Source organism: Mustela nivalis, assembly GCF_964662115.1.
Source record: "Mustela nivalis genome assembly, chromosome: 17".
Taxonomy (NCBI): domain Eukaryota; kingdom Metazoa; phylum Chordata; class Mammalia; order Carnivora; family Mustelidae; genus Mustela; species Mustela nivalis.
In genome coordinates this window covers 17899097-17913808 of record NC_139036.1, presented here as the reverse complement: position 1 = coordinate 17913808, position 14712 = coordinate 17899097, and the positions used below count along the sequence as shown (strand labels likewise).

Sequence of the window (14712 nt, the reverse complement as noted above, 5' to 3'; positions counted from 1 at the left end):
GTGACCCTGAGCCCAGCTCTGTCCTTGGGCATGTCACATAGCCTCTCTGACCGACTAGAGTGGGGTTGCTGGGAGGCCCCTGTCCTTCCTGGATCTGCTCTACAGATGAGAACATTCTCCTCAACTTTCCTGAACCTCCTTTCTCCAGGCTTGGGGGGAAGGAAGGGGGACCCAAATCCACAGGGCCTCCAGGTAGCTGTCTCAGGATTAGATGCCTTGGTGGGAATGGGGCTTCCGGCCCCAATATCAATGTTTAACCGGATGTGCAGGTCAATATTTACCAGAAGAGAAAGCAATCTGAACAGGGGTTGGCTGAGAGCAAAGGTCCCGGTGGGAGGGGAGGGCTCAGCTAGGCTGACTGGAGCCTGAGCAAAGTGTGGGGAGTACCCAAGTGGGGCCAGAGAGGAGGACATCGTGTGCAGCAGCAAGGAGCCTGCGGAGGTACAAGGGGAGGGGTGGCTTGGCCTGCTGTTTGGGCAGGAGAGGAGGTAAGAGCTGCTGTCCTGGCTGAGGGGGCCTGGAGTGAATTGATTCAGAAGGCCTCTCATTTCCCAGCCTCCTGGGGGGGATGAGGAGCCAAGGTGGGGTTTCCTGGGACTTGAAAAACCGGAGGACTTTTCTTGACAAAATAATTCAAAAGCCCAGGTTGGAGGTCAGGGGCCCTGTGATGGGGGTGGGGCCAGGGATGATAGAAGGATCCCTTGGAAGGACTGGCCCTGAGATGGAGGCGGGGTTGGAGTGTGTGGGACCTGCTCTGAGGCCAGACCAAGACCTGCCCATCTCCACCTGCCAGCCTGGCTTCCCGGAGCCGACCTGGACAGAGTTGGGGGCCAAGGCCTGTGTTTCCCATAAGTCCAAAGGTGGCTTTGTCCAGAGCCATTCATTGGGCTCTCTGGCTGGGTCAACAATGCTGCTCTCCAGCCTACCCCACCAACCCCGCTGAGACTTCAGGGACTCAGGCCTGTCCACCCTTGTGGTCAAGACCAGACCAGCGAGAAAAGGTGGACCCTGTGGACAGCAGGTTGGATAGGAGCCCCAGTATACAGGAGGCTTTGGGGGAGGCTTCCCAGAGGAGGGGCCTTGGGCTAGGCGGACAACAGCCCTATTACTGAGTGCCAGGCATTGTAATCAAGGCTCACAAAGACTGTCTTATTCTGGTCCTCACAATATACCATGGGAGGAGGTAGGGACTTTTGCTACCATTTTACAAGAAAAGGCAGAGTCCAGAGGAGTTAAGGGAAATTATCTAAGGTCCTCTGGGAAGAGACAGAGTCTGGATTCCAATCCAGGTGGGACTCAAAAGGCCAGGCCTTGAAGAATGAGGATTTCTTTTGTTTTGCTATTTCCCCTATGAACCAAACCATTTTCAGTGCCCCAAATGTGAAAAACTGGAAAATACAGAGGGGTTAAAAGCAATTCAGGGGGACATCCCATGCCACAGAGATGGGAACCACCACTGGTGTTTGGGGGTGTGCTGGCAGTAGCTGGGTGTCCCCTCAGCGGTAGAGGCTCAGGATCTGCCAAGCCAGGCAGCGTGGGGAGTGCGATCCCACGCGGAAGTGCCGCCAGGTGGGAACAGTGGCTTCCTGTCCCGCACAGGAACATGGCGCTGCTCTGGGGGCTCCTGGTGCTCAGCTTGTCCTGCCTCCCCGGTTCCAGTGTGGTGGTGAGCCTGGGCCTGGGTCTGGGTGGGGCCGGGAGTCAGGTGGGGAAGCGCCAGGGGTCTGGGCAGGAAAAGGAGGGGGCTGAATCAGGGGAAGGTTTGGCTATAAGGGGGTTCCCTCTCCTCTCTTCATCCTTTTCTCAACAGTTCTCTCCTGCCAGCGCCATGGAGCCCTTGGACCAGCAGGTACTGGGGAGGGAGAGGCATGAAGGGGAGGAAGGCCCCGAGGGGCCTCACCTGTGGCTCCCGCAAGGGTGGGGGAACCTGTGGGAAGGGTCACGCTCCATTTGCTTCCTCCCTTCTTCAGCTAATGAGCGGGCAGACCCAGGAAAAGCTGCCCCCGCTTACCCTCCTCAAGTTGGGCAACCAGGTACAACCAGGTGGGGCTGGGGGAAGGGTGGGCGGGGTCCGAGGGAGGAGGGCCAATCATCAAGGGGCGAGGGAACCGGGGGGCGGGGCCATGAGGCGGAGCCCAGAAGACCGAGGGTGGGAGGCACCAGAGGGAAGGACCCGGTCTCTATCAGGCCTTTGTGTGACCCTTCCTCGTCCCTCTCTCATCAGGACTGAGACAAGGCCCTGCTGTTCTCAGGCACAGGGACTCCGAAAGGGATCCTTCACACAGAGCTGACTCCTTAACCCTCTTGACCCCTGATCTGTCCTTGTAGGAGGCCCATGGCCATACTGCCCTGAAGAAGTCCCAAAGGGACTGCAAGGGGGCCCCAACTCCGGAGCAGACCCGCAGGTTGGCCCAGGCCATGATGGCCTTCACCACAGACCTGTTCTCCCTGGTCGCCCAAAGGTCCACCAGCCCCAACCTCATCCTGTCGCCTCTGAGTGTGGCCCTGGCCCTGTCTCACCTGGCACTAGGTACCGTAGCATCGTCTGTCTAGACCAGCAGAGCTGAGAGGCCAGTAGGAACTCACTACTCCACAGTTTACTAGTGGGTGCTTCCTTCATTGGGGGCACTTGGCTGTTTGGTAAAAAGGCAGATTCCTGGGCACACCTCCAGATTCCTTGAGTCAGATCCCTGGGTATGGGACCTAAGTATAAGCTTCTGGTGATTTTTATGTAGCTCCACTGTCTTCGCCGGACCGGAGGCTCTCACTGTGGGAAACCGAGGTCCAGGGAGGGAAAACAACTTGGACGGGGTGAGGTCACCCAAGATAGCCAGCAGCAGAGATGAAGGTGGAACTTGGGGGTGTTCAGTGGATGCGAGAGGTGAATGCCTGTGCACCACGGGCATTCAACAGGGACTGGAGTGCACGGCAGGGCCGGGAAAGAGCCGGCAGCCTGGGCCACAGCCAATGTGGTCCCCTCCAGGTGCTCAGAACCAGACACTGCGGAGGTTAGAGCAGGTGCTGCATGTGGACTCAGGGCCCTGCCTCCCTCACCTACTGAGCCACCTTTGCCAGGACCTGGGCCCTGGGGCATTCCGATTGGCTGCCAGAATGTACCTGCAGAAAGGTAGGTGTTGGTGCTTGGATCTCCCTATAATGCTCTTGGGTGGACAGGGGTGATGGGGATGGGGTTGGCCTCAGGTCGCCAGTCTGAGGATTGGTGGCTCTGGAACTCAAGCCCCTGGGAACAACTTGTGGCCCCTTCTGCATAGGATTTCCCATCAAAGAGGATTTTCTGGAACAATCAGAACAGTTGTTTGGTGCAAAGCCCGTGAGCCTGACGGGTAGGAAGGGGGATGATCTGCTGAACATCAACCAATGGGTGAAGGAGGCTACAGAAGGGAAGATTGAGGATTTCCTCTCTGAGCTGCCAGATGACACAGTGTTGCTTCTGCTCAATGCCATCCACTTCCAGAGTGCGTTCCTCCTCTCCCCAGGTCCCCCACCTGCCCCATAGGCTGCCCCTATTCCTGCCCCATAGGCTGAACCGGGCTGTGAAGAAACCTTTGTTCTGAGAGTCTCTCTTTCTCCTCAGGGCTGGGCCACGAGGCAGGGAGCTCTTCGGGTTGTGGCTTGGGGGAGGGTAGGAAACAGGTAACAGTGTGCCAAGGAGGGGCCCCAGGAATTGGATGAGGCTGTTGTAAAGAGAGAACCCTAGGAGGAAACTGAGTTGGTGGGGAGATGGGGGGTGCTCCTGGGAGCATGGCGGGGCACAAGAAAAAAGCAAGCCCAGATTTCAAAAATGCTGCAGGGAAGAAACCTCAGATCAACTGAGTGTCACCTGGCACAGTGCCCCTTGGGGTTTTGACCTCTACCTTTTGTCCCTTGAATGGGTTCTGGGTGGGACAGAGAAGAGATGGGTGGTAGAGAACCTCCCCCTGCCCGGGTCTACATGGCCCCTGCCTTCTGCTGGATCTAGGTTTCTGGAGGAGCAAGTTTGATCCAAGTCTCACCCAGAGAGACAGTTTCCACCTGAACGAGCAGTTCACAGTGCCTGTGGACATGATGCATGCCCACACGTACCCCCTGCGTTGGTTCCTGCTGGAGCAGCCCGAGATACAGGTCAGCCCTGATTGTCCAGGCTGGGAGGTGGTGTAGGGAGGGGTGGGCTGTGGGCAGGCACAGGGGTGAAGGGGGGTGTGCCCTGCCTTCCCTGCAGTGATGTCCCTGATACAGGTGGCTCTGGAAGCCGTCCCCCAACCTGGGGGACTGAGCTTCCAGGCTCTTGGAAGTTCATGAAGCTCATAAAACGATACTGGGTGTTTGCTGTGTGCCAGATACTGTCCTAGACATGGGAACTCACTAGCACGTGGGAGACCAGGTCCCTGCTCTCAACAGGAAAGGAAAGTATACAAATGAACCTAAATCACAGGATCATTTCAGATAGGGTATGTGCTATGGGGGAAAAAAGAAAGTGATCATTTAGTGACTGGGGAAGGTATTTTAGATCCAGCGGTGAGGGAGTGTTCTTTGAAGAGGGGCCCCAATGGAGAACCAGGTGATCTTTGGTTTATAGGGGTTTGTTACCAGGGTCCATGGGTTGGTGGGGCTGCAGAGGAAGCCACCCAATGGCTACAGAGCCACTCAGGCCAAGGCATGCCTGAGCCTGGGCTCTGTGACCTGTCACAGTTCTTCTTAGAAGGGAGGATCTGGTTGAGATGGATGTGTCCATATCCTTCTGGAACATTCTGATTGGATAGAGTGCTATGTGAGACTTGTCTAAGGGAAGGCCTCCCTTGCTTCTGGCCACAGTGTGGTCCTCTCAGCTTGAGTGGGGATCCCTGGGCCAGTCAGCTGTGGCAGAGGCGGCCATGTTGGTTAATTTCCCAAGGCAGCATGCCACAGGCCTCAGCCTTCTGTAGCTCTCCTGAGAGGGGCTGTGGGCAGCGCAGGCCCTTGGAGTAGCATCCCTTTTCTCTCCCTTCCACCCTGATAGGCAGCTCCTGCCAGACTTTGTCCTGCCCACTGTCTCTTGGGTCCTGGCCTCAGCCCTCTTCTTCACACCCTCTGCAGGCAGACCCAGGCAGTGAGATGTGGTGCTCCCCCTTCCCCCTCCACCAACCCAGGGGTTCTGCTGCCTGGCTGCTCTGTCTAGAGACCAAAGAATCTGCAGCTGTCAGGAATCATGGAGCCCAGTGCTTCTCATACTTACGTAGCTGCAGTAGCCCCATTCATGTGAAATTACCTCAGAGCGCAGTCTTACATACAGTGGGGCAGAGTCACTACTGAGGGGTGTGGTGTGGAGAGAACCACCCTTTGCAGTGGCTCCCCAGCAGAACCTGGAGTAGTCTGAATCTGAGACACCGAGGGGATTTCTTGACCCAAATCACAGGGCCAGCTGGTAACAGATGAAGGAAGAGGAAGTCCCCGTTTTTTGAGCCGATGTGTTGATACTCCACTGGAGTGTCACAGGTCTGCCTGCCATGTGAGCAAGTAGTATGACTCGACTTCATGGGTGAGGAAGTAGAGGCTTGGGGAGCCCAGACACACACCTGAGAAGATGGCCCTGGTCCATCTGTCTCTGAAGCGAACACTGACCCAGACCCCAGCTGGTCTGGGCACTTTCCTGTTCTCACATGGTCTCCTTTCCGCCTTGGTAGGTGGCTCATTTTCCGTTTAAGAACAACATGAGCTTTGTGGTCATTATGCCCACCCAATTTGAGTGGAACGTGTCCCAAGTGCTGGCCAACCTGAGCTGGGACATCCTGCACCAGCCCTTACTTCGAGAAAAACCCACCAAGGTCCGGCTTCCCAGGCTGCATCTTAACTATCAGCTGGACCTGGTGGCCACCCTCAGCCGGCTGGGTAAGGAGGCTGGGCAGGGGACCGCCCTCTGGGTCAGGCTAGGCAGAGTGGGTGAGCAGGGAGCCCCCTTGCTGGCTGTGGATCCGAGTCAGAGAAGACTGGTGTCCTGGCCTTTTCTGGAGCTTTGGGAGGTCAGAGGGCTTCCTAGGACCCCCCCACCCCCAGGACTTTCTTTCCTGGGCTGAGCTGGGGTGCCCCAGGGAATGACAGCCTGTTCCATCCAAGAGTGAACTTTGCAGACTCCAGAGCCTGGGTAGCATGTGGGTCTTGTCGGCTGTCCTGCAGGGGCGCTGCGCTAGACACTGGGTGTCCCCAGCTGACAAGACTGAGTCACGTGCAGGTGGGCAGATAAGGAATCAGGTATTTACAGTTCAGCATAAGGGATAAGACAGAGGGCTTCTCTCCCCTTCACTGGAGAAAAGGCTCCCCTCCCAACTTTGGGGTAGGGGATTGGGAAGGGCTTCCTGGAGGAAGTGACCTTGAAGCTGATACTTGGAGGTTAGGTAAGAGTTAAGCAGGGATCTGTGGGTTGGACTAGTCCCTTGGCCAGAATGCCAAATATCGTACCAGGCAGGTCTGGGCAGCTTGTGGGGCAGAAGGCAGCTTTGACCTGTCACCTCCTATCCCGGGCAGGCCTGCAGGAACTGTTCCAGGCCCCAGACCTGCGTGGGATCTCTGACCAGAGGCTGGTGGTAACCAGCGTGCAGCATCGGTCCACGCTGGAGCTCAGCGAGGCTGGCGTGGAGGCGGCCGCCGCTACCGGCACGGCCATGTCCCGCATGTCTCTCTCCTCCTTCAGCGTGAACCGCCCCTTTCTCTTCTTCATCCTTGAGGACACAACCAGCCTGCCCCTCTTCGTGGGCAGTGTGAGGAACCCCAACCCCAGCGCGGAGTGGGAGCGCAAGGAGCAGCAGGATTCGCCGGATGACAGGGACTACTTCCAGAATCAGAAAGCCTTCCCCCGCGGAGACAAGCCCTTCGGTCCTGACTTGAAACTTGCTCCCCCCTCAGAGGAGGACTACCCCCAACTTAATTGCCCCAAGTGAGAGGCCAGCTGCCAGCATCCTGAGTCCCTGCCTGAAACAGCCTCTCCACTCCTGGGACTCTTTCCAGACGGCTTGGTGGGATTACAGCAGGGGCCTGGGTGGGCAGTCTGGGAGCGGAGAGGGAGTCATCTTCTCCGGTCTCCTCTCCTCAGCTGGGGAGTTTGGGGTGGGTGGGGCCAGGTCGAGGGCAGGACTCCAGGAATAACGGGTCTGGACCCCACATCCTTTCTTCCAAAGTGGCTCAGATGTTGTCCTTGTTTGGAGCTTGGGCAAAGGGACAGCTGTAGGTCCACTCTTGTCAGGAAGGTAGGAAGGTCTTTCCCAAAGCTGGCTGGGGCACTTCCACGTTTTTTTACCAGAGAAGGGGGCACAGGAGGGATTGGATACCTTGGCTGGGGAGAGGAGAGTTAGGCCCCCAGCGGTGGAGCCCTGTCTGGCTCTGTGGGTGGGGGCCTAGCCTTCCATATAGGCACTTCTGCCATAACACGCCCCTGGCCCTGCAGCCTCCACCTGCCCTGATGCTCCTGTCACCACAGACGCCCCGCTGCTCCTAGGAGATACCGACATTGCCAGGACTCTCCCTTCCTCTCTCTCCTCTTCTTCCACTGCCCAGGTGTCTCAGGGGCTGAGGCGGGACAGGAGGCCAATAGTTCCCTCGGGCTCTTTTGTAAAGTTTTTGTAGTGATTTTTATGACATCCGAATAAAGAATGAATGGCCCTGGCTGCTTTGAGGTCACTATTCTGGGCACACACGGGGGCAGGGGGGTCCCTGAGGAAGGCAGGAGGAGGTCACTGGCTGCACAGAGCACCACGCTGGGCCTGGGCTGGGACAGCAGGCAGCCCTCTCTGCCACGTCTGTTCTCTGTTCTCGGCCACTTGCCAGCCTGTCTCAGCACAGTCCCCTCTGGCCTCGCCAGCCCTCTCCACAGCCACCTCCACGCCAGCCTGGCTCTGCTCTCGCCGGCTCCTCTCTAGAGGCCTCAAGCCGCCAGCAACAGGGGTGGCTCAGAATAGCGCTGGCCTCCCGCTTTGGGAGAAAACTGGCAATTAGGGAGCCCGTGGAGTTTCTAATTACATGCCAGTCCTTTTGCCAGGCGCAGGCGCCCGCCAGCCGGGGGGCAGGCTGCCGGGAGCAGTGGCTCCAGCAGGAGGCTGTCAGCGCCTAAAGATTTGGGGGAGGTGGCTGGACTCGCCCTGGGCCCCCCGGGGTGGGGGCAGCATGGGTGTCCACGTGTGTGGGCCCTTGTCTGTGAGTGCGGGGTGTCCCTGTGGCTGCAGCTACCCAAGACCCTGAAGGGCAATGGTCAAGAGCAAGGGCCTGGGGTGGACTCTTGCTTCCTACAGCCCAGCCATGTGGGGAGAGGTAATACACGGAACAAGTGAAATCGATGGTGAGGCAGAGGGTGGGAAGCACTGTGGGAAGTAAAGCAGGGAAGTCTTCCCTGAAGAGGTGGTGTGGGAGCAGAGACTTGAATCAGGAGTAGGAAGTAGAGGCACCTGGATGGCTCAATCAGTTAAGCATCTGACCTCAGCCTAGAGCCCACTCTGGGATCTAGCCTCACATCAGGCTTCCTGCTCAGCAGGGAGCCTGCTTCTCCCTCTCTCACTCCCCGCCGCTTGCGTTCCCTCCCTCACTATATCTCTCTTTGCCAAATAAATAAATAAATAATTAAAATCTTTTTTAAAAAATGGAGTAAGAAGTAATTGGAAAGTTAAATTTAGCAAGGCACCAACTTAATTTTACCTGCAAAATCTTTCTCAGCTCTCTCTTCTCCATCCTGGCTGTAGGCCCTGGATCTAGTCGTCACGCCCAAGGGTCACTGCCCTTGCCTCCTAGGTTCTTCCTGCTGCTGGTCTGGCTGGCTCTCATCTGCATCTCCCTGCAAGTCCTTATCAGAGCCCCTGTGCCCAGCAGTGTGTTAGGCTCTGGGGATGTGGCTGTGAGCAAGCAGACACGATCCCTCCTCCCCCTCTCCCTGCCCCCCACAGCCTAAATCTAGTGGTAGAAGGGGCTAGACAGGACACAAATTGACATCTTCTGTTGAAATATAGTATGCAAAGCACATAAGTCAGAACCATACAGGAATTAATGAATTTTCTCATGAATCATATATCCCTGTGCAACCAGCACCCTCATCAGGAAATCGTACTTTCTTCTGACATTTTTTAAAATATTTTATTTATTTATTTGAGAGAGAGTGAGCAAGAGAGAGCACAAACAGGAGAAGCAGCAGGTTCCCTGCTGAGCAGGGAGTCCAACACAGGGCTCCATCCCAAGACCCTGGGATCATGACCTGAGCTGAAGGCAGATGCTTAACTGACTGAGCTGTCCAGGTGCCCTCACTCTCCTGACTTCTTCTTCTTCTTTTTTTTTTTTTTAAAGATTTTATTTATGTATTTGACAGAGAGAGATCACAAGCAGGCAGAGAGGCAGGCAGAGAGAGGAGGAAGCAGGCTCCCCACTGAGCAGAGAGCCCGATGTGGGGCTCGATCCCAGGACCCTGGGACCATGACCTGAGCTGAAGGCAGAGGCCCTAACCCACTGAGCCACCCAGGCTCCCCACTCTCCTGACTTCTAACAACAGATTGCTCTTTCCTGTTTCTGAACTCCATGTAAAGGAATCATACAGTCTGCTCTCTTGGGTCTGGCTTCTTTCTTTCAGCCTCATGTTTGTGACCTTCATCTGGGTTGTGGATGGCAATAATCCATTCACTGTGGAAAACTTTTAAAAAAAAAGATTTTATTTATTTATTTGACAGAGAGAGAGAGATCACAAGTAGACAGAGGCAGGCAGAGAGAGGTGGGGGGAGGCAGGCTCCCCACTGAGCAGAGAGCCAGATGCGGGGCTTCATCCCAGGACCCCAGAATCATGACCTGAGTGGAAGGCAGAGGCTATAACCAACTGAGCCACCCAGGCGCCCCTCACTGTGGAAAACTTTTAACTGAGGGGTACCACGGTCTGATCTAAGCCCTAGAAGACTTGCTTGGCTGCTGGGTGGAGAACAAAATGTAGAGGGACAACCGTGGGTTAGCAGGCAAGAGACAGGCAGTGTGGCCCAGGGTGTTGACTGTGGAAATGGAAGAAAGGGGTCAGCATGCAGAAATATTTTGCAGGTGGTGCTATAGAGTTTGTGGGTAGATTGTACAGGACATGAGGGAAAGGAAAGGCTCAAGGCTCATGGGGTTTATGGTTCAGATTTCTGGATTTTTTTTTTTTTTTTTTTTGAGAAAATGGGTTTCACTGAGATGGGAACCAGGGTGAGCGACAGATCTGATGACTGACTGGAGATTTCTATTTTGAACATGTCATGATTGAAATGCCATACTAATGTAGACCAACATGGGATAGTTCAAGTCATGTCTGTAGTGTTTGCTGTAGTGTTTTGCTCTGAGGAGTGTTTGGATGATAAATTGTATGTTCGTCCTACCTACTGGACATCCATATGGACTTGTCAGATAGGCTGTTGGATATCTTGGTCAGGGCTGGAAGTGTATATTTGGGAACATACAGATGCATTTAAAGTGATGGAACTGGTTGGGGCGCCTGGGTGGCTCAGTGGGTTAAAGCCTCTGCCTTCGGCTCAGGTCATGATCCCAGAGTCCTGGGATCGAGCCCCGCATCGGGCTGTCCGCTCCGTGGATAGCCTGCTTCCTCCTCTCTCTCTTTCTACCTGCCTCTCTGCCTACTTGTGATCTCTGTCTGTCAAATAAATAAATAAATAAAATCTTAAAAAAAAAATAAAGTGATGGAACTGGTGGAAGTAATTTTTTTTTTTTTTTTTTTTTTGAGTCCGAGATAGAGTGAGAGAGCACAAGCAGGGGGAGTGGCAGGCAGAGGGAGAATCAGGCTGCCCACTGAGCGGGGAGCCTAATGTCGGACTCAATCCCCGGACCTGGGATCATGACCTGAGCTGAAGGCAGATGCTTAACCCACTGAGCCACCAAGGCATCCCTAGTAGAATAATCTAAGAGGGGATGTAGATGGAAGATCTACAAGATCCCAGGATCAAGTGAGCAAAGGAGACAAAGGAGACAAAAAAACCCAACAAAAAACAAAAAAATGCAGCATGTGAGGCAGGAGTGTAGGGAATGGAAGTGTATGAAGAGGCAGAGTTTCAAAAAGGAGGAATGGTCTGCTCTCTACTGCCTGCTCTCCAGGGAAGAGATGTCCTTTCGGTAGTCAACATGAAGGTCACCCACGAACTTGGAGACAGTGGTTTCAGTGGAGAGATGGGCAAGATTGCAGTTGAGGAGGGAATGGCGCTAAGACAGTACAAACACAAGAATAATTAGCTCTTTCCCTCCTGGGAAAGAGTGAGAAAGGAGACAGGAGAAACAGGCAGTAGCCTTAGGGGATGTGGCATGAGAAGGTGTCCCCAAAGAGGGCAGTGACAGAGGATATTTGAGAGGGATATGGGGATTAGGCAAGAGAGCGGCCACTTGCAGGAGCAGAGCCCATGGAGAACACAGTGGAAACCCCCTCCTTCAGTAGGAGTGGGACACCCTTGATGGCAATTGGAGGAGGAGGGATGACTCTTTCTCTGTAAGCTACCATGAGATAACTGGAGCACACAAAAAGGTGTAGTCAACTGCACAACGCCATTGCTCAGCAGACAGATCTGTGTTGATATAAGTGGCTTCCCGGCACAATTTCTCAGGGCTGTAAGACTTCTCCACCTCCACGATAACATTCTTGTACACGCATACTTTGTGCACCCGTGTGGAGTTCTTCCAGCGCACACGCTTAGGAGTAAAAGTGCCGAGTTGTGGGTTTGGGTTTACCCATCTTTAATGCAAAGGCCAGCACACAGGGTTATGCACAGCTTTCCCCTTTGGTGCCAGATTCTTCTTTGAAGTGGTTGTGTCAATTTACATTCCCACTTCCTCACCAGCAGGGCAGGAGGGATCCTGGTTGTCCACACCCTCACCAACTCTTGGTCTTGTCAGATGTTTAAATTTTGCTCATCTGCTGAGTGTGAGATGCGCTCGTGAAATTATGGTTTTGATTTGCATTCCCCTGATTACGGTGAGGATGAAACATCTTTTTTCAGAAGTCTATTGGCCTCTTAGGATTCTTCTGTGAATTACCTGGGACTATGTTTCTGCTGAGTTTTTATTTTTTGTATTAATTTATAGTTTTTTACTATATTAGCATTCAAAATCTTTTTTGTCAGTTACCTGTGTAACAGATATTTTCTCCTAGTGTAAGGCTTTTGTTTACATTTTTTTTTTTAACAGTATCTCTTCCTGAAAATGAGGTTTTAACTTTAGTATCAAATTTATCAATCTTTTGGGTGGCTCAGTTGGTTGAGGGGTCTGCCTTTGGCTCAGGTCATGATCTCAGAATTCTTGAATCTAGCCTTGGGTTGGGATCCCTACTCAGTGGAGCGTCTGCATGTCCCTCTCCCTGCTCTCTCAAATCAATATATAACATTTTTTTAAAAGAGAAAGAAAGTTTCTGCCAAAGCAGAAATTGCTGTTCATATTTAATCCCTAAAGTAGCTAGAGCTACTTTTTGTGCATGGTGTGAGAGAGGGATCCAATTTTAATTTGTCCACATGGATAGTTATGCCCTTCCTGCCTCTCTGTGCTTAGTTCATTCTCTCTCTCTCTCTCTTTCTTTTTTTTTTTAAGATTTTATTTATTTATTTGTCAGAGAGAGAGAGAATGAGAGCGAGCACAGGCAGACAGAGTGGAAGGCAGAGTCAGAGGGAGAAGCAGGCTCCCCGCGGAGCAAGGAGCCCGATGTGGGACTCGATCCCAGGACGCTGGGATCATGACCTGAGCAGAAGGCACTGCTTAACCAACTGAGCCACCCAGGCTTCCCTCTCTCTCTCTTTTTAAAGATTTTATTTACTTATTTGACAGAGAGATCCCAAGTAGGCAGAGAGGCAGGTAGAGAGAGAGAGGAGGAAGCAGGATCCCCGAGGAGCAGAGAGCCTGATGCGAGGCTCGATCCCATGACCCTGAGACCATGACCTTAGCCGAAGGCAGAGGCTTAACCCACTGATCCACCCAGGTGCCCCAGCTTAACTCATTCTTATTCATCCTTCAAGATTCAGCTTAGGTTCATATATTCCAACTACATTACCACAATTCCCTACAGAACAATGTTGTCCAATAGAAATATAGTACAAACTACATATGTGATTGAAGATTTTCTAGTAGTCACATTAAAAAAGAAATAGGTGAAATTAATTTTAATAATATATTTTATTTAACCCAGTATATATAATCAGCATTAAAATTATTGAGATACTTTACAATATTTTTGTCATATTAAATATCCAAAGTCTGGTGTGTATTTTACACTTAGAGCAGCTCAGACAGGCCACATTTTGGGGGCTCTGTGGCCACATGACTAATGACTATTGTACTGTATTGGCTGTAGAGACTGCTGGCATAGAACATGTCACATTATAGTGGAATGATCTGTTTTCATACCAGCCTTTGTTACTGGTCAGTAAATTTCTGGAGTGTGACACTGAATCTTATTCATCTATCTCTTCCTCCTCCTCCACATATCTATTTAGTGCCTTGCATAAAGGTACTCTATTTTTTTTAAAGATTTTATTTATTTATTTGACAGAGAGAGAGAGAGAGAGCACATTAGGCAGAACGGCAGGCAGAGGGAGAGGGAGAAGCAGACTCCTTGCTGAGCATGGAGCCGGATACAGGACTTGATCCCAGGACCCTGGGATCATGACCTGAGCTGAAGGCAGACGCTTAACCCACTAAGCCTCCCAGGCACCCCAAGTAAAAAGATTTATTTATTTGACAGATGCAGATCACAAGTAGGCAGAGAGGAAGGCAGAGAGAAGGAAGCAGGCTCCCTGGCAAGCAAAGAGCCTGGTGTGGGGCTCGATCCCAGGACCCTGGAATCACAACCCGAGCCAAAGGCAGAGGCCTTAACCCACTGAGCCACCCAGGCGCCCAAAAGGCTTGAACCCTGAGTGTTGATACATTTTTTTCTTACATAAAGCTGAATCTTGTGCACTGGGAATTTCTACCCAGTTCTGTTCCCTGAAGCCTCACACAGGGTGATGTTTCCCTAAATTTTCTCTTCCTTCAGCTAAATATTCCAGAGCGCTCTCCAGCCCTACTCCGAGCCACCACAGGACTTTGGGCTGCACTCATATCTGCCTAGAAGGCATTTTGTTACACTAATTATTTCCCATGTCATCACTTTTTTTTTTTAAAGATTTATTTATTGGGGTGACTGGGTGGCTCAGTGGGTTAAGCCACTGCCTTCGGCTCAGGTCATGATCTCAGCGTCCTGGGATCGAGTCCTGCACTGGGCTCTCTGCTCAGCAGGGAGCCTGTCTCCCTCACTCTCTGCCTGCCTCTCTGCTTACTTGTGATCACTCTCTGTCAGATAAATAAATAAAATCTAAAATATATATATATATATATATATATATATTTACTTATTTATTTATTTGAGAGAGAGGGAGAGCGTGCGCCCATGAGCAGGGAGAGAGGAGAGGTAGAAAGAGAAGCAGACTCCCGACCTGGGGATCGTTACCTGAGCTGAAGAGAGTCACTTCACCGACTCAGCTCCCTTGGTGCCCCCCGCCCACATTACTATTTTATTTTATTTTATTATTTTTTATTTTTTTTAAGATTTTTTTATTTATTTGACAGAGATCACAAGTAGGCAGAGAGGCAGGCAGAGAGATAGAGAGAGGAGGAAGCAGGCTCCCTACCGTGCAGAGAGTCCGATGTGGAACTCGATCCCAGGACCCCGAGATCATGACCTGAGCCGAAGGCAGCGGCTTAATCCATTGAGCCATCCAGGCG

At 52.6% G+C, this 14712-nt stretch overlaps 1 protein-coding gene across 3 annotated transcripts; it reads left to right on the top strand.

The window, feature by feature from the left end:
* The first annotated feature begins 311 nt into the window (after positions 1–311).
* SERPINF2 (serpin family F member 2) lies at positions 312–7632 on the top strand. Of its 3 annotated transcripts, none has more exons than XM_082707148.1 (10): positions 312–441; positions 1600–1666; positions 1811–1849; positions 1971–2033; positions 2329–2530; positions 2984–3127; positions 3273–3476; positions 3980–4122; positions 5661–5865; positions 6499–7632. In XM_082707148.1, the coding sequence occupies exons 2-10, from the start codon at positions 1604–1606 to the stop codon at positions 6909–6911; spliced, it is 1476 nt and encodes a 491-aa protein (XP_082563274.1). In that variant the 5' UTR covers positions 312–441; positions 1600–1603; the 3' UTR covers positions 6912–7632. The 3 variants fall into 3 exon arrangements, with proteins under 3 accessions (XP_082563274.1, XP_082563273.1, XP_082563275.1); XM_082707147.1 differs by having other exon boundaries at positions 336–488; XM_082707149.1 differs by lacking the exon at positions 312–441 and adding an exon at positions 844–1001.
* Positions 7633–14712: the final 7080 nt, after the last annotated feature.

Bases quoted from the DNA above. Each gene is read 5' to 3' on its own strand.
- SERPINF2 (XM_082707148.1), top strand. From the start codon at position 1,604: ATGGCGCTGCTCTGGGGGCTCCTGGTGCTCAGCTTGTCCTGCCTCCCC. The intron at 1,667-1,810 runs GTGAGCCTGGGC...TTTTCTCAACAG, and splicing joins TCCCCGGTTCCAGTGTGGTG to TTCTCTCCTGCCAGCGCCAT. The intron at 1,850-1,970 runs GTACTGGGGAGG...TCCCTTCTTCAG, and splicing joins TGGAGCCCTTGGACCAGCAG to CTAATGAGCGGGCAGACCCA.